Here is a 23,230-nt window from a genome sequence, read left to right on the forward strand (position 1 = left end):
ACACCGACAGCGACTGGACAGTGCTTCATGGTATTTAATTTTGACAATAAATATCTGAACATTTTAATATAGCATCTTGGGTCACATAATAACCTTACACTCCACTGATTGTAGATGGATATGTGTAAATGGTTCATTGTTGTTTGCATCAAGAGTAGTAGTTTTGAGTGTGGCTCAGTAATTAGCACTGCAAAATTGGAAAGCACAGATGCAGTGGTTTGCAGGTTTAAATTTCTGTGTTTGGGTTCCCCAAACAATGACTTCCACTTTTTCTACCACTCTGGATAGCCGCAAGTTTCATTTCCTTACAGACCTTGCATCAGATGAATGTGCACAATGTTTTGTTCATTGGATCACATATAATGACCACATCATTTGGTGCTGTTGATCACAAAGGATCTTTGACATCTTTCTTTGAAGAAGTACTGGAGTGGCACATTTAGAACTGATAATGTACAATCTTTAGGTTGCCCAGTAAGACCACAGTGCTATGCAGTGCTGTGGTATCTAATTCTTTAGGCTGATTTCTGATAAATTTGCATGCCAAAGGCGACTCACAATGATTAAATCAATGAGCTAAAAGAAGAAAAGGAAGGATGTCATTCACAGATAATATTTTATTATCTCCCTTTAGTGTTTACCATGTAACATTTGGTCAGTGAAGCTTAAACACAACAAAGAATGTGATGCTTATTATCAAATGTAGATTTATTAAAATGTGTTTAGAAGTTGTCAGTGGAAGAACCTGATAGATTACACAACATAAACGCATTTACTGACTTTGTGATTTGCCTTACATTTTATAGCATAAGTCGGTGGTGTGCTGATTCATTGTTTGCAGTGATAAATGTTTGATTTGCACGAAGAGAACTGAGTCAAAGAGAGTTACCAGTAATAAAGGGCTACCAGAATTTTGAGGAACATTTCAAGCTTTTAATCAATTTCATTCATGTTGGTAAAATAACAGCAAGTTTCTGTGCAAAGCACATCTGGCTGTAGCACCTCTGGAGGTCAAACCCACACAATGCTGTGTAGTTTGCTGTCAAATGAAGTTAGAGGGGTTTAGTTTAGTTTTGATTATTTTATTTAGCACAATAAATGCAAAAAATGAAAATAAGAACCAATTTGCACCTCATTGGGAGAGACTCCATTTTAAGATACATGAGCAATAATGGTAGTAACAATACACATATAGCTGGAACTGTCATAGGTGAGGGATGCTTTGATAGAATCCACCACAGATTCTATTATATATCAGAGTGTGCTCGAAAGGAAGTTGAGACCTCTGGAAGAAAAATAAAGCTGAATTAGAACTGGACTATGCAGCATGACCCAAAACATATCAAGGAATCTGCCAAAGACGTGCTAAGAATTAAGAAATGAAATATTATGGGCCGAGTCAAACTTAGACACACATTAGACACATACGTGTGAACATCTCTTAAATAAGAACTGAATATGTCCTATTTGCATATTTTGTTTTATATAGAAACATAAAAAGTATGAACATGTATTTAATAAAAACAATTACAGAAAATTGAATAGACACTCTTTTAGAGAACCACACGGACAGTTTTTTGGCTAGCTGGGATTTCTTTGTTTAGCACCTGTTTTTTTTATGGAAAACTGGCCTTGACTTGTGGGAAATTTCAGATTCAGATTAAGATTTAATGACTCAAAGATGAATAGGAAGGTATATACCATTTCCTTGGGAAAACATATATCTGTTACATATGTGTAAGAGTCCAGAGATCCCATCCCACAACTTTAAACCCATTTGTGATAGGATCAAGCCCTACACCAGAAAACAATTGCTATGTTCTACCCAAAATTACCCAAACTAGGACTCTGAATCCTGACCTGATACTACAAATGTATTAAATTAACACTGGTGCAAAATGCAGATTCTTTTTCTTATTGGAAAGAGATTGTGCTTTCACTAAAGTGCCACAAAGTTACATTAAAAGTAACTCCTAAAGTAAATCTTGGACTTGTCATTATGTCGGCCTGTCTCATTGTGTACCCTTGCTACTCGGCTGCTCTCTTTCAATTATACTTTGACAAGGCCTCCTTTCTCTCCGACTCTCACTCTCATTACACGTGCAGCTGCTGCCATGGTGACAGCAGGTATCCCCAGCCTAGATCAATGCTCTGCAACATCCAATAAGGTATAAGTTGCACAAACACCATCACATATCACTCACAGAAGTATTTAACCGTAACTTTCAAGATTTATTTTTTATTACGTGACAAATTCCCATTTACTTTTTTTAGATCATTTTAACACAAATCTACCAAATATACCTTACATGACGCATATTCATTAGTGTAATACAGCCTATTTATTTGAAATTCATAATCCTCAGGTTTATGTATTTAGTATTAATAAAGTATAAATACTCTAAATTTCCTCTTTTCACTTCTCATAACTTTTTTGAAAACCAATCACATAAACTTTAAATAACAGAATCTTGTTTGTTTTACAACTTTATTTAAACCATGTTAATATGTATTAACTAATTACATTTAATACATTTTAGAATTGATTAAATTATGTAATTATAATACATTTTAATACATATATTTACAAAATATGTGTTTTTAAATTAAATCAAATGGACATAAATGCATAAAAATTAACTCGGCCATTAATCATTTCTGTGAGTGTACATAGAGGAAATGTCAAATCTGTTAGCCAACTTACTGCCGACTTACGAGGAACATAATTTCTCAGTATTTTATTTATTAAGGGCCTTATCAGGTCTGTTTGGTTTTTTTTGTAAAACTTTTTTTTTTCCTCAATGGATGAAAAAGAGCCAATATTTTTCTCTCTTGAGTCTATTTCTTTCCCTGAGACATGACAAGAATAGGGTAAGAACAAAATGGAGCATTATTTAAACTTTCTAAAAATAAGAATTATACAAAAATATGTTACATAATGTCAGTTCTGGGGCTGATTGGAGCTCCGGCAGTTTGCGCCCGTATTTTGAACCTGTGCATTGCCATTATTTCCCTTGCAATTTACATGTTGTAAATGTAAACAAACTATTTCATACCTGTTTACTTGGTGTATTGGTAGTTTTGATAAATTATTCGAGATAATATTATTAAAATGAACAAAGGCTGCTCAAACCTCATAGATTTTTTAATTTATTACATATTTTATTTATAATATACAATCACAAATATAATATTTAATCCAATTTGGACAAGTTGATGCTTATGAAATATAAGAGATTATGAACTCTTGACATACCAAGTAACTATGACTGACCTATTGTTAGATAATATTTATTAGGGTCATATAATCACATTTCAATGCAGGGAACTGCAAGTAGCTTATAATTCAGATTTTGATTGATTTGAAAAATTTGTTTTAGTCATTGGTTATCAGAGGGTACAAAACATCCACAAGGCATCCCCCAGATGGCTCCCTTTCATACCTAAAAAAAGGTTATTAACTACAAATCTGGCAAACTGATGCATGGCCACCCTATAATGTTTGCACTCTTTTGTGAAACTAAGGTCTGGTAAATGTTGGATCTTTACCAAGCTTTTTCCTCTATTACTTTGACAACAGGTTTGTTATTAGACTTTGGACCTTTGTTTTAAGGTTACATTGGCTTTCAGGTATGTCTTTCGATTAAACAGTATTTTTCTGATGCCAAATAAAAAACGCACAGGTAACAAAAAAACAAAGAAAATTATTTGGTGCTTGATTGGTCTGATTTTATAAGGTACTTTTTTGATAATTCATGAAGGCCTCAAAGTCAGTATCCACATATCCACAAGGCTGCTGTATTTTATTTTTTATCTAAACTTTTATTGCTTGAAATCCAAAAGGTAGCATTTTAATTCACACTCATTGTGAAACCACATCATGTGGTAAACTGTTTCTTTCACAGTCCCGAGGTTAGATCTGTATTAAATCATTCATAACCAGCCAGACTGGACTGTTTTGATTTGGCTGTTGTATTTGAACATGACTTTGACATTTGAATATCAGTTAATTTGTGGAAATGTATAATTTATGTTTAGAAATTTACTCAAAGACAGAAATGTGGTCTTAAAAAGAAGAAACTGTAGAAATGGAAAGTTGCATATATGCACACAAGCATGTCCACGCATGCAAGGACGCACAGTTGTGTCAGTATCCTTTGAGTGGAATTTCTGTGTGACTCTCCGATGGTCACAAGATCGGAGGCCCACATGATATTCTCTTCACAGTGCCTGCTTTTATCACCCCCTGAAGCCTTGTGATCAATCTAAAGATCAGGGGCAGGAAACCACTTTACAAATGACCATCACACACTCAGAGACATACTTCACTTTCACGACGGCTAACCAAGTGAAGAATGGAAAGGTGCGGGGAGATTTTTCATTCAAGCCTGCTGAACTGCAAAGCAGTAAAATGTAGAAGCAAAAATCTTGACATTACACCTCACAAAATTCTCTGCCCTTGTTGTGTTTGTCCATCTCCATTCACTAGAAAACAAACTGGACTTTAGCAGCTGAAAAAAACTCAAAAATTTAATCTCATCATGTCACGTAATAGTAAATATAATTGTTACTTTGAGGAGACTGTACACTATACTGCCAAACACGTTGCCTTTACATACACATGATATAAGATCACATTTTTATTGTAAAGCTTTTATATGGTGTTGACCTACCATTTACAGCTACCACAGCTGCATTTCTTCAAGAAAGGCTGTCTAGCCTAGGTCAGCAGTTGTAAGGTCAGACACTACTGTTGGGCAACAGGGCCTGGAACATAGTCTCTATGCTAATTTATGTTACATGTTTCTCTGTATAAGGTTGAGGTCAGGACTATGTAGAGGTAAATCAAGTTCCTCTAGACCAAACTCACTCATCCATGTCTTCATGGACTTTGCTCTGTGCACTGATGAACATTTATCTTGGAATAGCAAGCACCCATCCCAAAACTATTCCCACAAAGTTGGGAAATGAAATTACCCAACATGTGTTCGTTTGCCTGAAACATTAAAAGTTCATTTCAATGGACCTAAAGGCTAAGCCCCTCCTAAAAAAACAGCCCCACGTCATAACCCCCCTTGCACCAAATTTACACCTTCTCCTGGAAGCTGGCAAACCTAGACTCATCCATTGGATTGCCAGACAGGGAAGCATGATCTACGGAACCAATCTCCACTGCTCTGGAGTCCAGTGGCAACATCCTTTCTACCACTCCATCTGATATTTTGCATTGCTCGTGGTGATGTAAGGCTCGGATGCAAGTGTCCAGAATGGCTTTTATCCCATTTCATGAAGATCTCAAAGTACTGTTCTTACTATAATCTGAAGGACACGTGGCTTTTCAACATGCAGAAAGGTGATGATCGCTGTGCACTATGTTCCTCAGCATCTGCTGACCCTGCTCTGTTAATTTACTTGGCCTACTACTTTTTGACTTATTGTACAGGTTTACTGAGTTTCTGAGATGGGCACATTCTTTCACAAATGTTAATTGAAGCAGTCTGCATGCCTGGGGGCTTCATTTTATACACTTTTGTAAAATGGAAATGATTGGAACATCTGAATTCAATGATTTGGAAAGATGACACAAAACCTTTGGCTATATAGTATACATTCTTAGTTATTTGCAAACTAGACCATGCGTAAACCAATCTTTATTTGATGAGAATATTTGTGTTTTTTGTCCATGTGTTAGCAGAGCTGGTAGAGAAAATAATCATTAGGAAACTGGAGGAATGTAGAGAGCAGGGAGTCCCCGGTGGTGATTATATCTCCCAGGGGATTTCCTCAAGGGAATGACCAGAAAACCAAAGTGTGTCACCACACAAGTTGCCCTGCAGGTCTGACTGTCCTCAATATAGGAACTGACTAACTTCTTTAGCATCCAAATCAGAAACCATGAGGGGCATGTTTGTCCTATTTTTTATATGTTGTGGACAGCAGTTTGCAATTGGAAACAATTCATAGTCATCATGTCAAATGTTGTTGTGGGGGATTTGTGTAAAGTGTGGCAGATGAGGAAAAAGATGCCTATCTGAACTGAACCAAAATATGAAAGTTATAATCGTTGCTTTTAATTAATTTTGTGCCATGTTTTTCTATCAGGTCTTGTGACCAAAAGTCAGTTCAGTTAACTTAGGAAATTGTGTGAAACAGGAAATAAAAAGCTCCACAAAGTCATTATTTTATCTACCCCTATGATACCAACCAACTATGCTACAAGGTTTTTCATTTAAAAGACAGCTATTGTTTTTTTTTTACCGTGTCCTGTCCGGCAGAGTAGCGCTCAGAATTGTTGTCTGAGTGCCAAGAAATTGCCCAACAGATTTGCTTTCACAAGCGGAGCATCACAGCTAATGCTTTAAAGCTCTGTTTGATATTTATAAAAGAAACTTTATTATAAACTTCTTTGGGAATATTTCAATTGTTACGGACACGGAGACTGAAATAAAAAGGAAAAAAGAAGCTCAAAAAAGAGAGAGATGGGGCAAAAGGGAAAAAGGGGAGAAAAGGAGGAAAGAGTGGAGGAGAGAAAGAAGGATGAAGAGAATACATTATTACACCCTGCGTCCTTATACACTTGCAGCTGTTTTGTTTTTGTTTTGTTTTGTTTTGTTTTGTTTTTTTTAATAAAATAGTACACGGTAATTATGAATGTAAAATGTACTTAGTGAGAGGTGCAGCCTAAAATAGAACATCTGTGTATCTGTCAGCACCTGAAGCTTAACACCTGTGAGTATGAGTGTGGACGCGCTTTTGTATACAAGGTTTCTCCACAAAAATATGCAATAGCGAGTGTGAGGACCCACAGACATGCCCCATGGTCCCTGGACAGACACTGAGGAGATCTAAGCCAAAGACATCCAAAGGCCCCCCAAACCACAGAAATCCCAGGAGAACCACCGCCGGGACTACTGCAACCCCCCCAGAGAAGAGCAGTGGAGAGTCCCACCCAGTGAACCACCCAGCAATGACAGTGCAGAAGCCCAAGGGAGCCGCAGCGACGAGCCCACAGGCCCTGCCGGCAGCCGTCCACGCCCGAGCAGATCCAGCCATGGACCCAGAGGCCCAAGACCCCGGAACACACCACACCCCAATCAGAGGCCTGACAGAGCCCAGGGGACCAGGCCCCGGCAAGCAGCCACCGGGAGTGAGCCAGCACACACCAAAGCACCCGGCCTCTGACACTGAGAACCACAAGTACACCAACGGGCAGAGACTCCAACCACCAGCAGGTAGTGTGGCGGGGAGGAAATAGGCCCCCCATAATATGATCCAGGAGAGGGAGCAGTCCAAGACCCAACCTGTCACAAAAAAAAAAAAACAGGCACACACAGTCACAATCACCCACTCCCACCCTCATGCATACACATAAAATCACTCGCACCCAACGTAAAGACAAACAACAATGGACATCATACACTCACTCACACTCCCCATGAAAACTCTATACTCCCAGGTCCAGGCGCTGGTGCGCCCTAGGGGCAACCCGCCCCCGGACCCAGGAGGTGGTCCCCTTCCCTCCTGGGGCAGAGACAGGTAGACAGCGCCAGCACCACCCAGACCGGGGTGACCCCGGCCCAGCTCCCGACCTCCCGCCCCAAACCCAGTCCCCAACAACCCCCATCCACCTCTGGAGAGGGGGCTATGTACAAAAGAGGGGTCCACATGGCTCAAACCAGCCCGCCAACCAGAGCCGCCCCAGGACGGAGCAGTCCCGACCCCCCAATGAGCTCCGATCCCAACCCCATGAGTCTCCCACCCCCAGTGAACCCAGCCAGAACCTCCCCGCTGGGCCACCCCCAACAAGGACACCGATATCGAACACATCCCCCGAACCCAAACACCACGAATCCCCTCCCCTACAGGGGCACACCCCCACAGGTGAACTCCATGGCCGAGAAGCTGATGAAGCCACACAGCGCAAGCTACACACACAGCCCCGCTCTAAGAACTCCCGCCACAACCCGCTCCCCCACCACACAGCACGCCGCAAGTCATTATTTTATCTATCCCTATGATACCAACCAACTATGCTCCAAGGTTTTTCATTTAAAAGACAGCTTTAAAATTAGCAATCAGGTTTTAAACAACACAATTTCTAAATTTCAGATATGCATGAAAAAAATGCAATAAAACAAAAGTAGGTTCTCTTATTGTTTTTGAAGAATTTGTAGGTTCCTTTAGATGATCAAATAGAGCAGGTAGAGGGGAGCAGGTATTCCAAAGAAAACTGCAATACCTTGGTCAGCAATGTCTGTCGACCAGCCCATGTTCAGTCTCCATGGTAACCATCCGCCACACTGGCCTGATGGATGGTAGTAGTCTTCACTACTTCCACTACTACGTTAGGTTTTTATTGATATATTTACCACAGGATCAGCATATATGTAGGTTTTGGAGTAGACCAGCTCTGTCATCTGGATGAAAAAAATAATGTTTGCTGCCTGAAACATTATTAAATGCAGATGGATTCTGAGACGTTGTCATAGAGCAGGTCAATAACACTGCAGTCTCTTACTTGTGGACAACACTTTATATCTAACCCAAGGTGATTGTCATTAATGATCTTTGCAACGTCTGAACTTGTGAACCAAATATGGATAAACACGGACTATCCACTTTTACTCTTTAAATGCGATTATATAATGAAAGCTACTATCTCTTAACATTGTTTGGATGGCCTGAAAAAATTACCTCTGATTACAAGTACCAGCATATTTAGCGGCTTCATCAATTCTATAGCTACTAACAGAAAATGGAGGTGAAAAAATTATGTAATGTGACATTAACCTGCGACTTGCTATGCTTTTAAATAGCTGAGAGCACAGAAACTGTCTATTTATCTATCTATAGTGGAACATTTCTTTTAGGTTAGGGAAAACCATGAGGGACAGAAAGAACAAGATATTATGCACCAAAGAATTATTTCAGATCATAAAACATAAGTATATTGCCCTATTTTGTTTAACCTAAAATATACCTGATCTGCTTTCAGCAGATCGGCATTCATCTTTTTCACAATGTGAACTAAGGATTATTCTCCTTGGGCTTTTTTTTTTTGACAAAGTGAAAGCAGGCATACAAGGTTTTCAGAGGTCGCTACCAATTCAGATGCCATGTTTGTTTGTATTCCTCATTTGTTGCCCACTAAAAGAAAGTCATCCACTGACTGGAGAAACAATCCTGTCTCACTTTGAATTTATGTTTAACACACAAGACAAGCTGAGTATGTTCATAGGTGCCACAGCGAACAGCGCAACTACTTGCCATGTCCAGGCATGTCTGACCATTCTAGCAATGTGTATGAGTGCATAATTATCACACCAGACAATATGAAGACATTTAGCTAAACTGCAAATCAGTAACGTCAAAAATACCGCTCACATACAAAATTAGCAATCAAAACAAACTGCTTTACTGCAACTTTCGCTGTCTCAAGAGAGGTTGCACACATAAGCAATCCTTCAGCAACGCCACCAGGAATAAGGTGCATTTAAAATGCATGTTTACTTACAGCTGTATATAATCTATCCTGTTAGAAGACGAATATCAGCAGCATGTGCTTATTTGCCGAGCTATTGCTCCTGTGACAGCCTCCATATTCAAGCACACCTTTTGTGTGCATTCTTTCTCTTTGAGCTATGCTGTCCCCTCAACAGTTGGCCTTGCAGCCCCTCCTCCATAACATGCCCCCCATTACCTTCTATACTTTATTAAAGGTTCCACTAATCCTCATCAAAATCAACAAAAAAAAAGTGAAAGTTAAAAAATATTGTTTTCAAATAAGGTCTTACTGGAACATTACCACAGTAGCAGTTTGAACATAGATGCACGATTCTACTTAAGGTTATTAGTCTTAGCATTAGTATAAATGAGCAGATCCTGCTTTCATTAAGTCCAACCAAATTCACTTCTTTGTTCCTTTTTAAATTTCTTATCAGCATAATTATGTTTAGCGAGTTATATTAGTTAGTTATTAATATTAGGTCAAGTAGGTACCTGCATATTGGTGTAATGTTGTTCAGCAAGCAAGCATGTTAGTCTATCAATGGTAAAATTAGTAATGTTTAGGATTGTTTAGGAAGAAGTTCTTTTATGAGATAAGTGCAAAAATTGCCTTTCTAAAGTGATTATTTTGAGTGTATTATCAGATTCTTCTGACGTCATCTGGTTTTCTGAGTAAAATGAACAGAAAGTACATTTGTGCATGTCACACTGCGTTTCCTGAGCTGAATCTCAGCCAGCAGTGGACACAGTGAACATGTGATTTAGCTCCATGTAGCTGTGACGAAGCGTGCTCATTCTTCTCAAGAATGCTTGTGGGCAGAGGCGAGGTCAGTGACAAGGGGCGATGGGAGAAAATGAAGGGGGGAGGGAGGGTGTGAGGGAACCATGATGCAGGCATGCTAAAAATAGCACCACCTCCATATCCCCTCTGCCTCCACAAGCCCTGCATTCTTTCCGCAATCTCTTCATCCTCTCTGTCCCTAATGAAAAAGACTTTATGTGAAGGATTTAGGTGTCAGTTTCAACTTCAAAAGAGCAAGAGCAGGGTGTTCAGCAAGAGTGATGGAGGAATAAAGGGAAACATGGAGGTTGTACATACTCACTGACTTACTCCTCTAGTGTCCCCAGTGTCATATTGTGTTCCCTTCATTCATGCTGGAAACTAATTAAGGAGACATGCTAGATAGGTATGCATGTGATGTCAGGTGTACTTTCATTTCCACCTCATTCTAATCAAATTTTGATATTCGACAATGATAGATTAGGTAAACCTTTCTTGCCAGTTCACTGTTTTGTCAAATCTAGTAGATGATTTTGTCCAATGATCTGCTTCTCTGTTTTAGTGTTGACTCTGCCCATGGGAAAATACAAAGCATACAGTATCAATCATTGCAAGTAATCAGCAGTTAAGATCAACTGGAATATGCCATGTAAATCAATGCAAAGTGCAGTTTTACTTCATTTTGAATTTTATTCTGTAATTTTATTTTAAATGACTAATAAAACATTAAATGTCATCACTTAGATTGTAATAGGTGGTCTTCTGTTTTTCTATGCAGGTCAGCTCCGATCATTCATTTAAAATTGCTCTACACTGACCTGCAAATAAGTTAGACATAAAATAGCACATATTTTTAACAGGTGAAACAATTTTAGACAAAATTTGAAAACCACCTTTTTTAGGTGTTCCACCTTACAAATGTGATTACATCAGCCCTTCAAGCTGCCTAACTTTACATCGCTGTTCATTCTCAAACACTGGGAAGTGGATACAAAACTTTATAATATACTACCCTGATGTCATCTGGTCTAAAAGTTGCGTGGACATTTTTGTCTAGAAATAGGTTTTTGAATCCTGATATCAGGAACCTTGCTGCATGTCTGTATCTGCCCAAGTCCTGTCTAATAATCATGAATAGAGGCCACTAGTGCCATAACATCTTAATTAATTGTTTCCCAACATACAAATTAAGAAATTCAAACCTTATATTTAGTTTGCTTTTTTTATGCTTATCTGTGACAGAAGGATTTCTCTGATCTAGTGCCTTAGATGTTGAGCTGCTTGTGTCTGAGCTGAAATGGGTGTTTCCCAAACCAAACTCTTACTTTAGAGAGACTGAGGACAGTAAAAGCAAACTGATTTGAAGCATAAAAAGAAACTTAGCTATAATTGTAAACAGAGTCGGCTCAAAGAGACCTTGTTTGCCCTCATGATAGAGGCTGTCATTTGAAGCATAGCCTGCGTGTTTTCTCCTTTTGTATTGCTGCCATAAGGTTTTCAAACACTGACACAGCTGAGCAAACTAGCCCACAACCCAAGGTTTAATTCTAACCTTCTGTCTCTGTTTTACGCTCTCAGTGAAACACCCAGGAATACTCCAAATCCATCATTCATGCCTGGAAAGTTCAAAACAGACTCTATAGCCAGACAGAGCTCCCGAGAGGTTTGTTCTGAGGATTTGTCAGCAGGATTAAGCTGTGTGATCTGCTTTTACCAACAGAAGTATACGGTTGACTGCTAAAAAGCACTGGCTTGTGGGATCCTATCACTGAGGCAGTTTGTATGTGTGGTCTCATATTTATAGCCTTGACAAGGGTGTGTCTGTGATGCTGCACTGTGGAACTGAGGGGGTTAGATGGTATCTTAGTAACCTGCTATTGATATTGACTTCATTTTGTAGCCTGGTGTATGATCAGTCCTTTTGAGAAACAGAAGCAAAGGGAGAGAAGAAAAAAGGTGGAAGATAAATTATGGTAGAAAAGAGATAAATAGACAAGGGTAACAGATGCCGTTAAAGAAATGTCCTTTTATTTGCTTTTCAGGAACAAGACGAAAAATAAATCATCAGTATGTTCATCATAACAGAAAATGAATTTCAATGCACTTAACCCTATACTGCTGCCAGATTGGAGCTGCAGACACAGAATGCGATAAAATCTATCATTGAAAAAGCATTAGCAACATTTTAGACAAAGGCAAGCATGCATTGTTTGTTAGCTTAACAGTTTTACCCAAGTAAAAGTAATTGTTGAAACTGTGAGAAGAGGGAGCACTGTTTATTTGATACAATATGTTTAACACTGGTTACAGGAGTATGAATGTCTACCTCGCTAAGCATTCAAGAGTCAAATAGAGCACTGATCGATTAAATGTCAATCAGTCGGTCATTTTCTACCGCTTCTTCCATAGTTGGTTGCGGGGAAGCTGGTGCCTATCTCCAGCAGTCTATGGGCGGGAGGCAGGGTAAACCCTGGACCAGTCGCCAGTCCATCACAGGGCAACACACAAACAACCAGGCACACACTCATTCACACACCTAAGGGCAATTTAGACAGACCAATTAACCTAATAGGCATGTCTTTGGACTGTGCCGGAATACCCGGTGACGACCCACACATGCACGAGGAAAACTGTTTGGCTATGCAAGGAGAGCATTAATCACAGAAGCAGACACATTCTAGGTTAGATGTTTCTTGTTAACCTTGCATTTCTCCATAAATACAGTCACCATATGAGTTTTGAATATACAAGTATGAATTTAAATTTTGTTCAGAAGACAGTGACTGGTGACTTCACTTCTGAGGAAAAAAAAAAACAACCCAAAGGCAACTTGAACAATCAATTTGTGGAAGATGTAAAATATTATTCATAAACCTCCCCACAGGGTCATCTTAACTTTATAGACTGACAGCAACAGATTAAAATGGCTGCTTACTCCTGAATTATTACTAAATATATTATGAAATATTCCATTTGACATCAGCAGGTGGTGTTTTTTGAGCCATAAATGACTTTCTCTGAAAAAAATCATAAAATAATACCCGTTTGTGGAATCCTGAATTTTCTTTGATGGTGGTATATTCATTGATGTTGATGAATTGACTTCAATCGCAGGAGCAAGTACAGCACCCTGTATGAAGGACTTGAAACAAATGGTTGTTGTGAAGACTCGGTAAACCCAAGGGGCCATCTTGCTGCATTTCTCTAACTGTGAGCTTTGGAGATCTTTACCTCTCTTACTATCCTCTTCACCAATAAAACCTGGGTGCTTGTCCGGCCTCCTTTGTCACAGTGTCAATCATTTCAAACTTTAATATGTTTGCTCTGACGTGAGATATGGGCAGATTTTGGTCAACAGCTATTTTTTCTAGCCATTTTCTGACTTAGGATGTTCAATATACATCTGCCTTACTTCAGTCACATGTCCCCTTGTGTTACCTGTGGCTAAGAGAGCAGTATCCAAACTTTTTGCCAAAGGTGCCAATATTGTCAATTTGAAAGAACTTAGACTATAAAAAAAAATCCATTTTCATTGAAAATGCAAGTTAAAAATAATTGTAAAAATTTGTTTTTTTACCTCCTAAACAATAAACTAAATACACAACATTTTAATGAAGCAAACAAAGCATTCATATTTTTATAGAAAAATTAGTTTGCACGTTTCCCTAATCAAAATGAAGATATTCTACATTTTGGATAACTTGTTTTTGCTATTTTTCTTGCAAAAAATCTAAATAAAAGCAAAATACTTCTTATCTTTTCTCAGCAACTAGCAAATTTTAATAAATGAGTGTGTCCTGCTGCTGGGTGTTTGCAGCCCTTGTTACTGTGACATTAAAATAAAAGTGAAAAAAAGTTAATAACAGACAAGGAGTTTGTATACATTTTCTATTTTAGATTTTTAATTTTTAAGTATTTATTTGCTTCAAGCACCTGGTGCTGGCAGCTGAGTTTCTAACATTATTGAACTGGAGTCGCCACCCATGCAATGCCATTCCCATGGGACACTCCTGGGCTAAGAGAAATAGGCCTGTCACGATGTGACATTTTGGACTTTGTTTTGGGTTTTTGTGTTTTTGTTTACTTTAGCTAGCGGTTTCTCGTTTTTGGTTTGTATTCATGTTTGGTTATTTTTGGTTTTCCTGACTGTTCTGGTTTCCTTCTCCCTCCCAGTGTGTTCTCCTCTCACCCTTGTTCCCTTAGTGTGGCTTCCCTACTTATTTAGAATGGTTTCTTTTTTAATATTATTATTATAGTTTTCTGGTCCTAGGGTTAGTTTACTGTTTGTCTTGTCTGGCTCCTCATCTGGTTCACCTGCCCCTCTGTCTTGCTGCACGCCTGTTCCACACCTGTGTCTGTTTTCCCTGATTACCTGCCCTATTGTTTCTTGTCCACCTTCGTCTGTATTTAAGTTTGTCTTTGTCCTTTGTTCCCCGCGGTGTGGTTATGTCTCTTCCATGTATTTTGTCGTGTCTTTGGATACTCGCCCTGCTCCAGATCTTATTGTTTCCGTTTTTGAGGATACCTGTGCTCTGGATATCTGTACCCCTGCTCCCCGCCAGCAAGTGAGTGAACTCTAAAAATAAAGACGAGTTTTTGATCCCACACCTCCGAGCCTGTCTGCCTTTGGTCCAGCAACAGAATAGCTAACTATGACAAGGCCTCTTTCCCCCAAGTTTACCCCACATGATGGGTTAAAACAGGGGAGTGGCAGAGTGTAAATTATAAACATGCTTCATGTTTATTGAGAGTGCCAATAAACTGTGACACTGTTCATTTCGATCAAATTTTTAATTTTTTTGTTTTTTTTTCCATGCCGAATAAATTTACACAAATTAAAATTTGGAGTTTATTTAATTTTCGGTGGAAGATTGTGCTACAGCAAAAAAAAAAAAAAAAAAAAATGAATAAATGACAATGTATTTGTTTTTACACGCCTTATCAGTCATCAGAAATTGTGGATGGTGCGAAATGTAGAAATAAACAAGTATAGTTCAATTCAATGCAGAAATTGCATAAAAACACACAGAATACTGTTAGGACTGTTAGGTTATTCATGTTTTTGTACTTTTGTATTTAATGTATTTAAAACAGTGCAAAAGCACTATTCTTCAACATTTATGGCCCACTGTGGAGGGCCTAATGAGCCCTTCGGGGCTCTGGAGCCACGTGTGGCTTTCCCATAGCATGTCCTGTAAGTCTCCCGGAATTTTGTCTATGTTTCCTGAAAATTTGTCTTGTGTTCTTCTCTACAGCTCTTCTCCATTGTGATATTCGGCTGCATCACCAACGAGGGCTACATCAATCGCCCTAGTGAAGTGGAGGAGTACTGCATCTTTAACCGCAACCAGAATGCCTGCAATTATGGCGTTTTTATGGGCTCCATGGCCTTTCTATGCTGTGTAGCGTTTCTGGCTCTGGATGTCTACTTTCCACAGATCAGCAGCGTTAAAGACCGAAAGAAGGCTGTCCTGGCTGACATCGGAGTTTCAGGTAAACCCACTTTTCTTCATCTCTTATTTCTATCCAACTCCTTTGAACTGTTTTACATTTTGTCGAAGTTCAAAGGATTTTATGTAATTGACCTCACAAAGTATTGCTTAATTGTAAAGTAGAAGAAGCAGAAATATAAAATATGTGCATTTGTATTTAGACCCTTGAATCTGATACCCGTAATACAATGTGTAGTACAGACCACAAATTGTGGTCAGAAGTCATCTAGTTAGCAAATAAAATTCAAATGTGTTGTTTAATCTCAGCATAAATCTGGCTGTTCAGTAAAGACCTCAGAGGTTTGTTAGAGAACATTATAGAAGAAACCGAGGAACACAGCAGAGAGGTCAGAAATGAAGTTATAATGAAGTTATGATGTCAAATGCAGGGTTAGGTTATAAAACAATATGTCAAGCTTTGAATATCTCCCAGTGCACTATTCAATCTATTAACTCAAAAATCGAAAGACTATAGCAGAACAGCAGATCTACAAAGACTTGGTCCATCCACCTAAACCAACAGTGTAAGGAAAGTGTTAAACATCAAGGCATCCAAGAAACGCATGGTAACTCTGGAGGAATTGAAGATATTCACAGCTCAGGTTAATCTGTTGCCTGGATAACTTTTAGATGTGCACTCCACAAATCTGTCTTTTAAGCCCTGTTCAGGGTTTTTCACAAGCCATTATGTGGACACAGCAAATATGAGGAAGAAGGTATTCTGCTCAGATGAAACAAAATTCTACCCTAAACGCACCATCACCATGATTAAACATGGTGGCACCATCATGTTGTAGGGAGGATTTGCTTACTAGAAATATCAAAGCTGATCAGACCTTGTTTTTTTCTGCAGCACTAGTGGCCTTTATATTTTGAAAGTACTCAGACATAAAGTGGGATGAAAGGGGAAAAGACATGCTGCACAGGTCACCAGGATCAGGACTCGAACCAGGGACATCTTGCGTCAGGGACTGAAGCCTCCGTATTTTGGTGGCACGCTCTACTGCCACCCCTAAAAGCTGATCATGGGAGAATGGGAAAATGGACAGGGCAATCCTTTGAAGAAAACCTAACTGAGATACAGCCACAGGTACAATAAAATAGTTTAGATCAAAGTATAATTATATTATAATAATTATTGTAATGATAATTATTTGTTAGAATGGCCCAGTCAAAGTTCAGACCTAAATTTAGTCTGTGAAAAAACTTCACAGATGCTCTTGAATAACCCTGAGTTAGACTTAGCTATTTTGCAAAGACTAATGGGCAAATATTTGAGTTTGTAAATTTGCAAAGCTGCTACTGACAGACCCCCATAAGACTTGAAAGTGGGTCAGATCGAGGGAAGCTGAATACAAATGCACACCACACTTTGCACTTTTTTTTTCTACTTTCTCAATTTTGCTAAATCAGTCTGACAAAAAATCCCATTACAATTTGTTGAGGATTATTGTTATGTGACAAAATGAGAAAATAACCGTTTTTGCATTTCATATAATGGCTGCATGTTTTCTTTTTTATCTCTCCTTCAAATCTCTTCAAAAGATCAGATTCAAAGAAAGCATCACATTCATTTGTGTATTTTTCTTCATTATAAAAAAGGTTTTCTCCTGTGCATTTTTTGCTGTTCATCATAGTAACACATTATTTAAAAGCAGTGAGCCTCTTTTATTTAGCCCTTGATTTTAAACTATGATCACAGGAAAGGGGGATGGGGTGTGAATGGGATTGTTAAGGAGACAGCTACTCCTCTGGCGCTAACAAGCCTCTGAGATGTGCTTCAGTGTGTCAGACAGTCTACTTCTCTGCTGCACTGTTACTTCAGTGAACACGACAAGATTGTCAAGCATAGAGGCTTTTAATGAGGTAGTTCCTGTCACAGGCAATATTGCCTTTTTCTTTTTTCAGTGTGTATTCACACACACACACACATTCTCTATTTGTCATCACATTTCCAAGAAAGTAGGCAAATTAGCTGGAAGTCTGATCAAATGTGCATATTTCTGATTCGGCTTTATGTGCTTTTCTTAACATTCCTTTTTTTGGTATGGGGTTCATTGGAAACTTTATCCATGTCAGAGCCAGAGATATAGATTTATGAAAACACAATTTCAGACTTGTAAAACCCTTAACTGTTTGAGAGAACAAATAAAGGGAGTAATTTCACTCAGGCAGGCAGGCACAAGATGTTGACACATAATGCTGCTCATTTTGGTGATACAAAATACAGGCAATCCTTCACTGTTTATTTTTACACTTTAATTTTGCAACTTTAAATCATCTTATGTAACTGCTCAGTCTTTATTATCAAATCATGAAAATAATCTAAACAAATAATATTTAGCAAAAAAATAAACCAAATTGTCCAAAGTACAGCTTGGGGCCATTTGCAGCTCCTTGACCACGATTGAAGTATGGTACACATTTGATCCAGATGGACACTTTTTAAAAAAATTTTTAGGATTATTACCTACAAATTTAAATCTTCTTGAAACGGAACATTTTAGGTATTTGTCTTTTATTTGACATCATTTTTGCTTTTGTTTTAGTTTCAAAGCAAACAGGATCACAGACATCCAGTGAATTTTACGCAAAAGGAGAATTGTATAGTGCTAAATAGAGCACACATTTTTGAAGAAAGAATGATCTATATTCTGTTCTTGTTGCTAAGAATAAACTTCAGATTTTGGGCCAAAAAATGTGAAAAAAATTAAGCACAAAAAGTCAGTGTGGGCCACAAGGTGGCACAGGTGGTAGCACTGCAGCAAGAAGTTGCTGGGTTCGACTCCCGGCCAGGGGTCTTTCTGCATGGAGTTTCCATGTTCTCCCCATCCATGCATGGGTTCTCTCTGGGTACTCTGGCTTCCTCCCACAACCAAAAAGCATTACTGTTAGGTTATCTGGTCTCGCTAAATTGCCCTTAGGTATGAATGGGTCTGTGCATGGTTGTTTGTCCTGTGTGTCTCTGTGTTGCCCTGCGATGGACTGGCAAACCTGTCCATGGTGTACCCCACCCCTCCCCCACGACCCTATACAGAAGAAGCGGGTGCAGAAAATGAATGGATGGAAGTTAAATTTCATGCCTCCTCTTTTAAGGAGACAAAAACCTTTGATGTTTTGGATCTACAAAACAAGAAAAGGGATCTGTTTTTTGACAAACATCACAGCACATAGTTTGGTTTATTTTTAATATTGTGTTTAGTTAATTGTTGAGTGGGTAAAAATAAAAACTTGAAACAAAAACTCACAATTTCATTTTTAATTTGAGAAAACAAATTGAAGAAATCAAATTATTGTGGCCCATGAGTTCTTTCAACTTGACAGTATTGGCCTGAGTGTCAAAATGTTTGGACACCAATGGAATAAATATTTTTGTTTAGCAGATTGATTCAGCCTGAGAGCCTTGTTCAGAGTATTGGCAGGAACTCATTGGTTTAATTGGTTAAACTTTGACTATGTTTCTTCCCCTTCTTACAGCGTTCTGGTCGTTCATGTGGTTTGTGGGTTTCTGCTTTTTGGCCAACCAGTGGCAGGTGACCAAGCAAGAGGACAACCCCCTGAAAGAGGGAGGTGATGCTGCCCGGGCAGCCATCACCTTCTCCTTTTTCTCAATCTTCACCTGGGTAAGGGTGTTTTATTGCTCTTATTAGTCAAGATGTTAGTAAAGCCTTAATATAAACTGGTCTTTTATTTCAGTAGCATAATATTAAGAACAGGAAACTGGAAAAATCCAACCTTTAATTTGAGAGCATTTAATCAGTCTGGAAAAAAAAATCACATTTTAAAAAACACAGTAGTGTCAAATAATTTGGACTCTCTATGAAAGCCTATGTGTTTTTCCAATGCACTTGGACATATGGATATGTAATATCAATTTTATAAACCCTGAGAGATGCAAGTTATATAAATAAACAATAAAAAAAGAAGACTAGACCTTCAGGAAAACGGAATAGAAACAGAATGCAATTTACTGGTGAGGAATAAATGAGGATACCCTCAAATGTATTCCCATTTAAAATAGATAGAATTACACGCAGGTGTATCACATCAGGTGTTCATGTTGAGAACATCACTACTCAATATTTCGAATGAGGTTTCCCTGTTCACACCTCCGACTTTTTGTTTGGTGTTCTCCTGACTGTTGTAGTGAGAGTTGAAACCATGATTAAAGCTTTCTGAGGCCTTTGGAAAGACTGTAGGCAGCTCTTGAGTCTGGTAAGAAATTTAGAAAGAAAGATATGCAATAGGTCCTGGACAGGTCTGCCTTACTTAAAAGGTATCTTCTCTTATCTTTCTATTTTGAAGAATGGATAAGAAAAATCTGTTACATCATAATTATGTCCTATAAGAAAGACAAAGTAATCAATTACTAATTAGAAATTCTTAGAAGCTCTATATTATTAAAGGAAAAGGATAGATGAAAAAAATCTTCAGTTTTCATTTTAGAGAAATTGCTAAAGATACAAACAATTTTGAAACTAATGATTTTGTTGAAACTATTATTTTTTCCTGTCCTAATAAATGTCCTCAAATTAAAAGTTGAATTTTTTTCCTACTGTGAAATTAACATACTGTCACAAAAGATGAAATGATTTTAAGACCTGTTACCCTTCTTAACCAGATTTTATGTAGCCATGAATTTTTATAACTCGGATGTTCATCATATTTTTGTACATATGATCTCATTAGAGTGTGGCTGTCTTTCCAACAGGGTGCTCAGACTCTTTTCTCTATGGAGAAATTAAAGAATGTATCATTTGAAGAGGAATACACCAAGCTGTTCCCCCCTCAGCCACATCAACCTCTTGTCTGACCCTGTTTTGTCTTCCATCCCTGCTAGCTTAACCCTCTGCAGTTATAGTCATGCCCACTCCTTACACTTTTCAGTGGCCGAAGTTCTTTACACATGTGTTGCTGGAGGTGAAAGAAACTGTATTCTAGCATTACTAAAAGCTGAATACTGTTGGTATCCTGATGTGGGCATGTTTTGATGATAATTTAAAAAATGAATTGTTTTAAAACTGTTATATCACCCATCTCAGTGTGTCTCACTTTAAAGGCCCACTGGCATTTTAGCAGTTCCTATAAGATCTGAGATCTCTAAAAGATAGAGATACCAAAAGCCACCTCTGATCTTTTTCCCATGTTCCATGCTTTTTACATTGTTCTCTTCAGGTAGCTGTTTGCTACTAAGGTTGCAAAAGGTACAACTGCCTCCAAACCTGGAGCCCTTAAACAAGTGTTGTCACAACTTATAGACTACAATACAAAATAAGACTGGTAATAAGTGGTCCACTTTACAAAGGTGACTGTTTTCTAAATGTTATTAATGCGGTTATAATATAGTGTAAATTTGTCAGAGTACATTGCTGGAACTGGTTTTAACTTTTGTGTCCTTTTAATCAAAGGCTGACATTCAGCCTCTTCTCTCCACTCTTCGATGGAAGAGTTAAGATGTTTTGGAAGTGAATCGCAGGGTTGGTGGGTTATATTAAGCTTTCAGCTGCAGGACTTTAGGGTTGAATAAGCAATATGACATGATTTATTGACCAAGGAGCCTTTGGTGTGCTGTCCTCCCCTCAGGCAAATCTACGGATCTCTGTTTTCGATTGTTTTGAAAAATAAACCCATCTTTTTGGGACCCTTCGGTTTTCAATAGAGTTTAGAGATATTAAAGTGCTATCCACACCTTTCTTTACTTACTGTGCCTTGTAGAGTTCTTCATACTTCTTGAATTTGACATTTTGTAATGTTATAACCAATAACTTCAGTGTATCTTACTGAAATGTTATGTGTTAGACAAACTTAAATGTAGTGGATAGCTGTAAAGTGTTTTTTAAAGAAATAAAAGTGTAGAATTAGGGCATGAATGCTGAATTGTATTCAGCCCCCAGAGACCCCTAAATAAAATCCAGTGGAAACAACTGTCTTCTGAAGTTACCTTTTTAATAAACCAAGTCCACCTGGATGTCGTATAACCTCAGTAGAAATCCAACTTTCCCGCGAAAGCCTCAGAGGTTTAATAGAGAACATTGGTCAAGGATAAAGTTGTGTAGAAGTTTAAAACAGCATTTGGTTGTAAAACAATATCCCAAGCTTTCAACAACTTGCAAAGCAAATCACAGAAGCAGCCAAGAAGCCTTGGAGGAGCTTCAGAGATCCATGCCTCAGGTGGAAAAATCTTTTGAGTGCACAACTGCAATTAGTTGTGCACATCACAAATCTAAAGTCTCTAACAAGCCATGGAAGTAAACAAGGAAGAAGATGCTCTGGTCAGATAAGCCCAAGATGTTCAAATGTTCATCCCTACATGCAAAACACAGTGGATCACTGAGAAATAGCATTGCTGCACGTCACCCTTACCCATGATTAGCCATGGTGGTGGCTGCATAGTGCTGCGAGGTTTCTTTTCTTCACCAGGGACAGGGAATCTGGTTAGAGTTGCCAGGAAAAATGACTGGAGATAAACACTTGTTTTATAAAGTATGAAAACCTGTTAGAGGCTTCAACAAAATCTCCGATTCTAAATGCGCAAATGTAACTTGACCTTTTTTGCATTGCGCTGATTTTCTGCGGTGACAGTGTCATCTTTTGGAGAGGGATGTTCCCCGCTAATACTAACAATAGCTGTGAACAAAAGAAAACAAATAAAAACACCTCCATTAATCAGTGCCCATATGAAACCTCTCCCTCAGCAGAATATTAGAAAAGGGTAGGAGCAGCCATACCTTTAATGTCATTGAGATGAACATTTATGCATTTTGACACACCAACAGAAAAACAAACCCCTAAGCAAAACAAAATAATTAAGAAACAAAAGTAAAATCAGTGTGACTCCATGTTGCTTTCAAGCTAGTTGAACTTTTTGTACAGAAACACAAATTTAAAGCCATAAATATAACCGAATATCCTTGTCATGGGGCAGAAACATATGTTCAAATAGAACAGAAATATACTTTATTTAGGAATCCTCTGGATGTATTTTGCGGTGGCGGAGAGATCAAAACATAAAGTCACACGTTCTTGTTCCTTCTATTCCTTCTTCACAACCATGCACTACTCTGTAAAATCCAAATAAAATATATCTTGGTTTGTTGTTTTATTTTAAAAAGTTTGGGCGTTATGAATACTTTTGCAAACACTGTCCACAGAGAAAATTAAAATGTCTTGTATGCAGTGTGCATGGCCAGCTTTGCTTCGTTTTATTATTTCATCAGGGTTCATACGTAAACTCTGTTGCTTTTACAGTTTTTGAGAGGCTTCTTACAGAGTTAGTTTGATCTAAGTAGCAGTAACACTTTCATTGCATATTTATTAGATATTTCTGGATTGTTTTGTATCACAGTGGATCTCACAAAGACTCGTCTTGTTTGTGCTGGGAAAGTAGACAGAAGTAGAGTTAAGGTTGTGTGTCTCAGTAAAGAGCTTAACAAATCAACCTGCTGTAACC

General features: G+C 38.3%; 1 protein-coding gene across 5 annotated transcripts in view; it reads left to right on the forward strand.

Moving 5' to 3' along the window:
• LOC124869147 (synaptogyrin-1-like) overlaps positions 1-23,230 on the forward strand; it is a 34,834-nt gene that overhangs the window by 8,859 nt on the left and 2,745 nt on the right. For 2 of the 5 annotated variants that reach the window (XM_047366890.1, XM_047366892.1), the window contains exons 1-3: positions 14,696-14,853; positions 15,544-15,781; positions 19,258-19,403. In XM_047366890.1, coding sequence (XP_047222846.1) covers positions 14,746-14,853; positions 15,544-15,781; positions 19,258-19,403 — 492 coding nt within the window. In that variant the 5' untranslated portion in view covers positions 14,696-14,745. Of the gene's footprint in view, positions 1-14,695; positions 14,854-15,543; positions 15,782-19,257; positions 19,404-20,491; positions 21,706-23,230 lie in introns of those variants that run through there. The other 3 variants (XM_047366894.1, XM_047366895.1, XM_047366891.1) reach the window with 3 other exon arrangements.

The sequence above is a fragment of the Girardinichthys multiradiatus genome, chromosome 5, assembly GCF_021462225.1.
Source record: "Girardinichthys multiradiatus isolate DD_20200921_A chromosome 5, DD_fGirMul_XY1, whole genome shotgun sequence".
Taxonomy (NCBI): Eukaryota; Metazoa; Chordata; class Actinopteri; order Cyprinodontiformes; family Goodeidae; genus Girardinichthys; species Girardinichthys multiradiatus.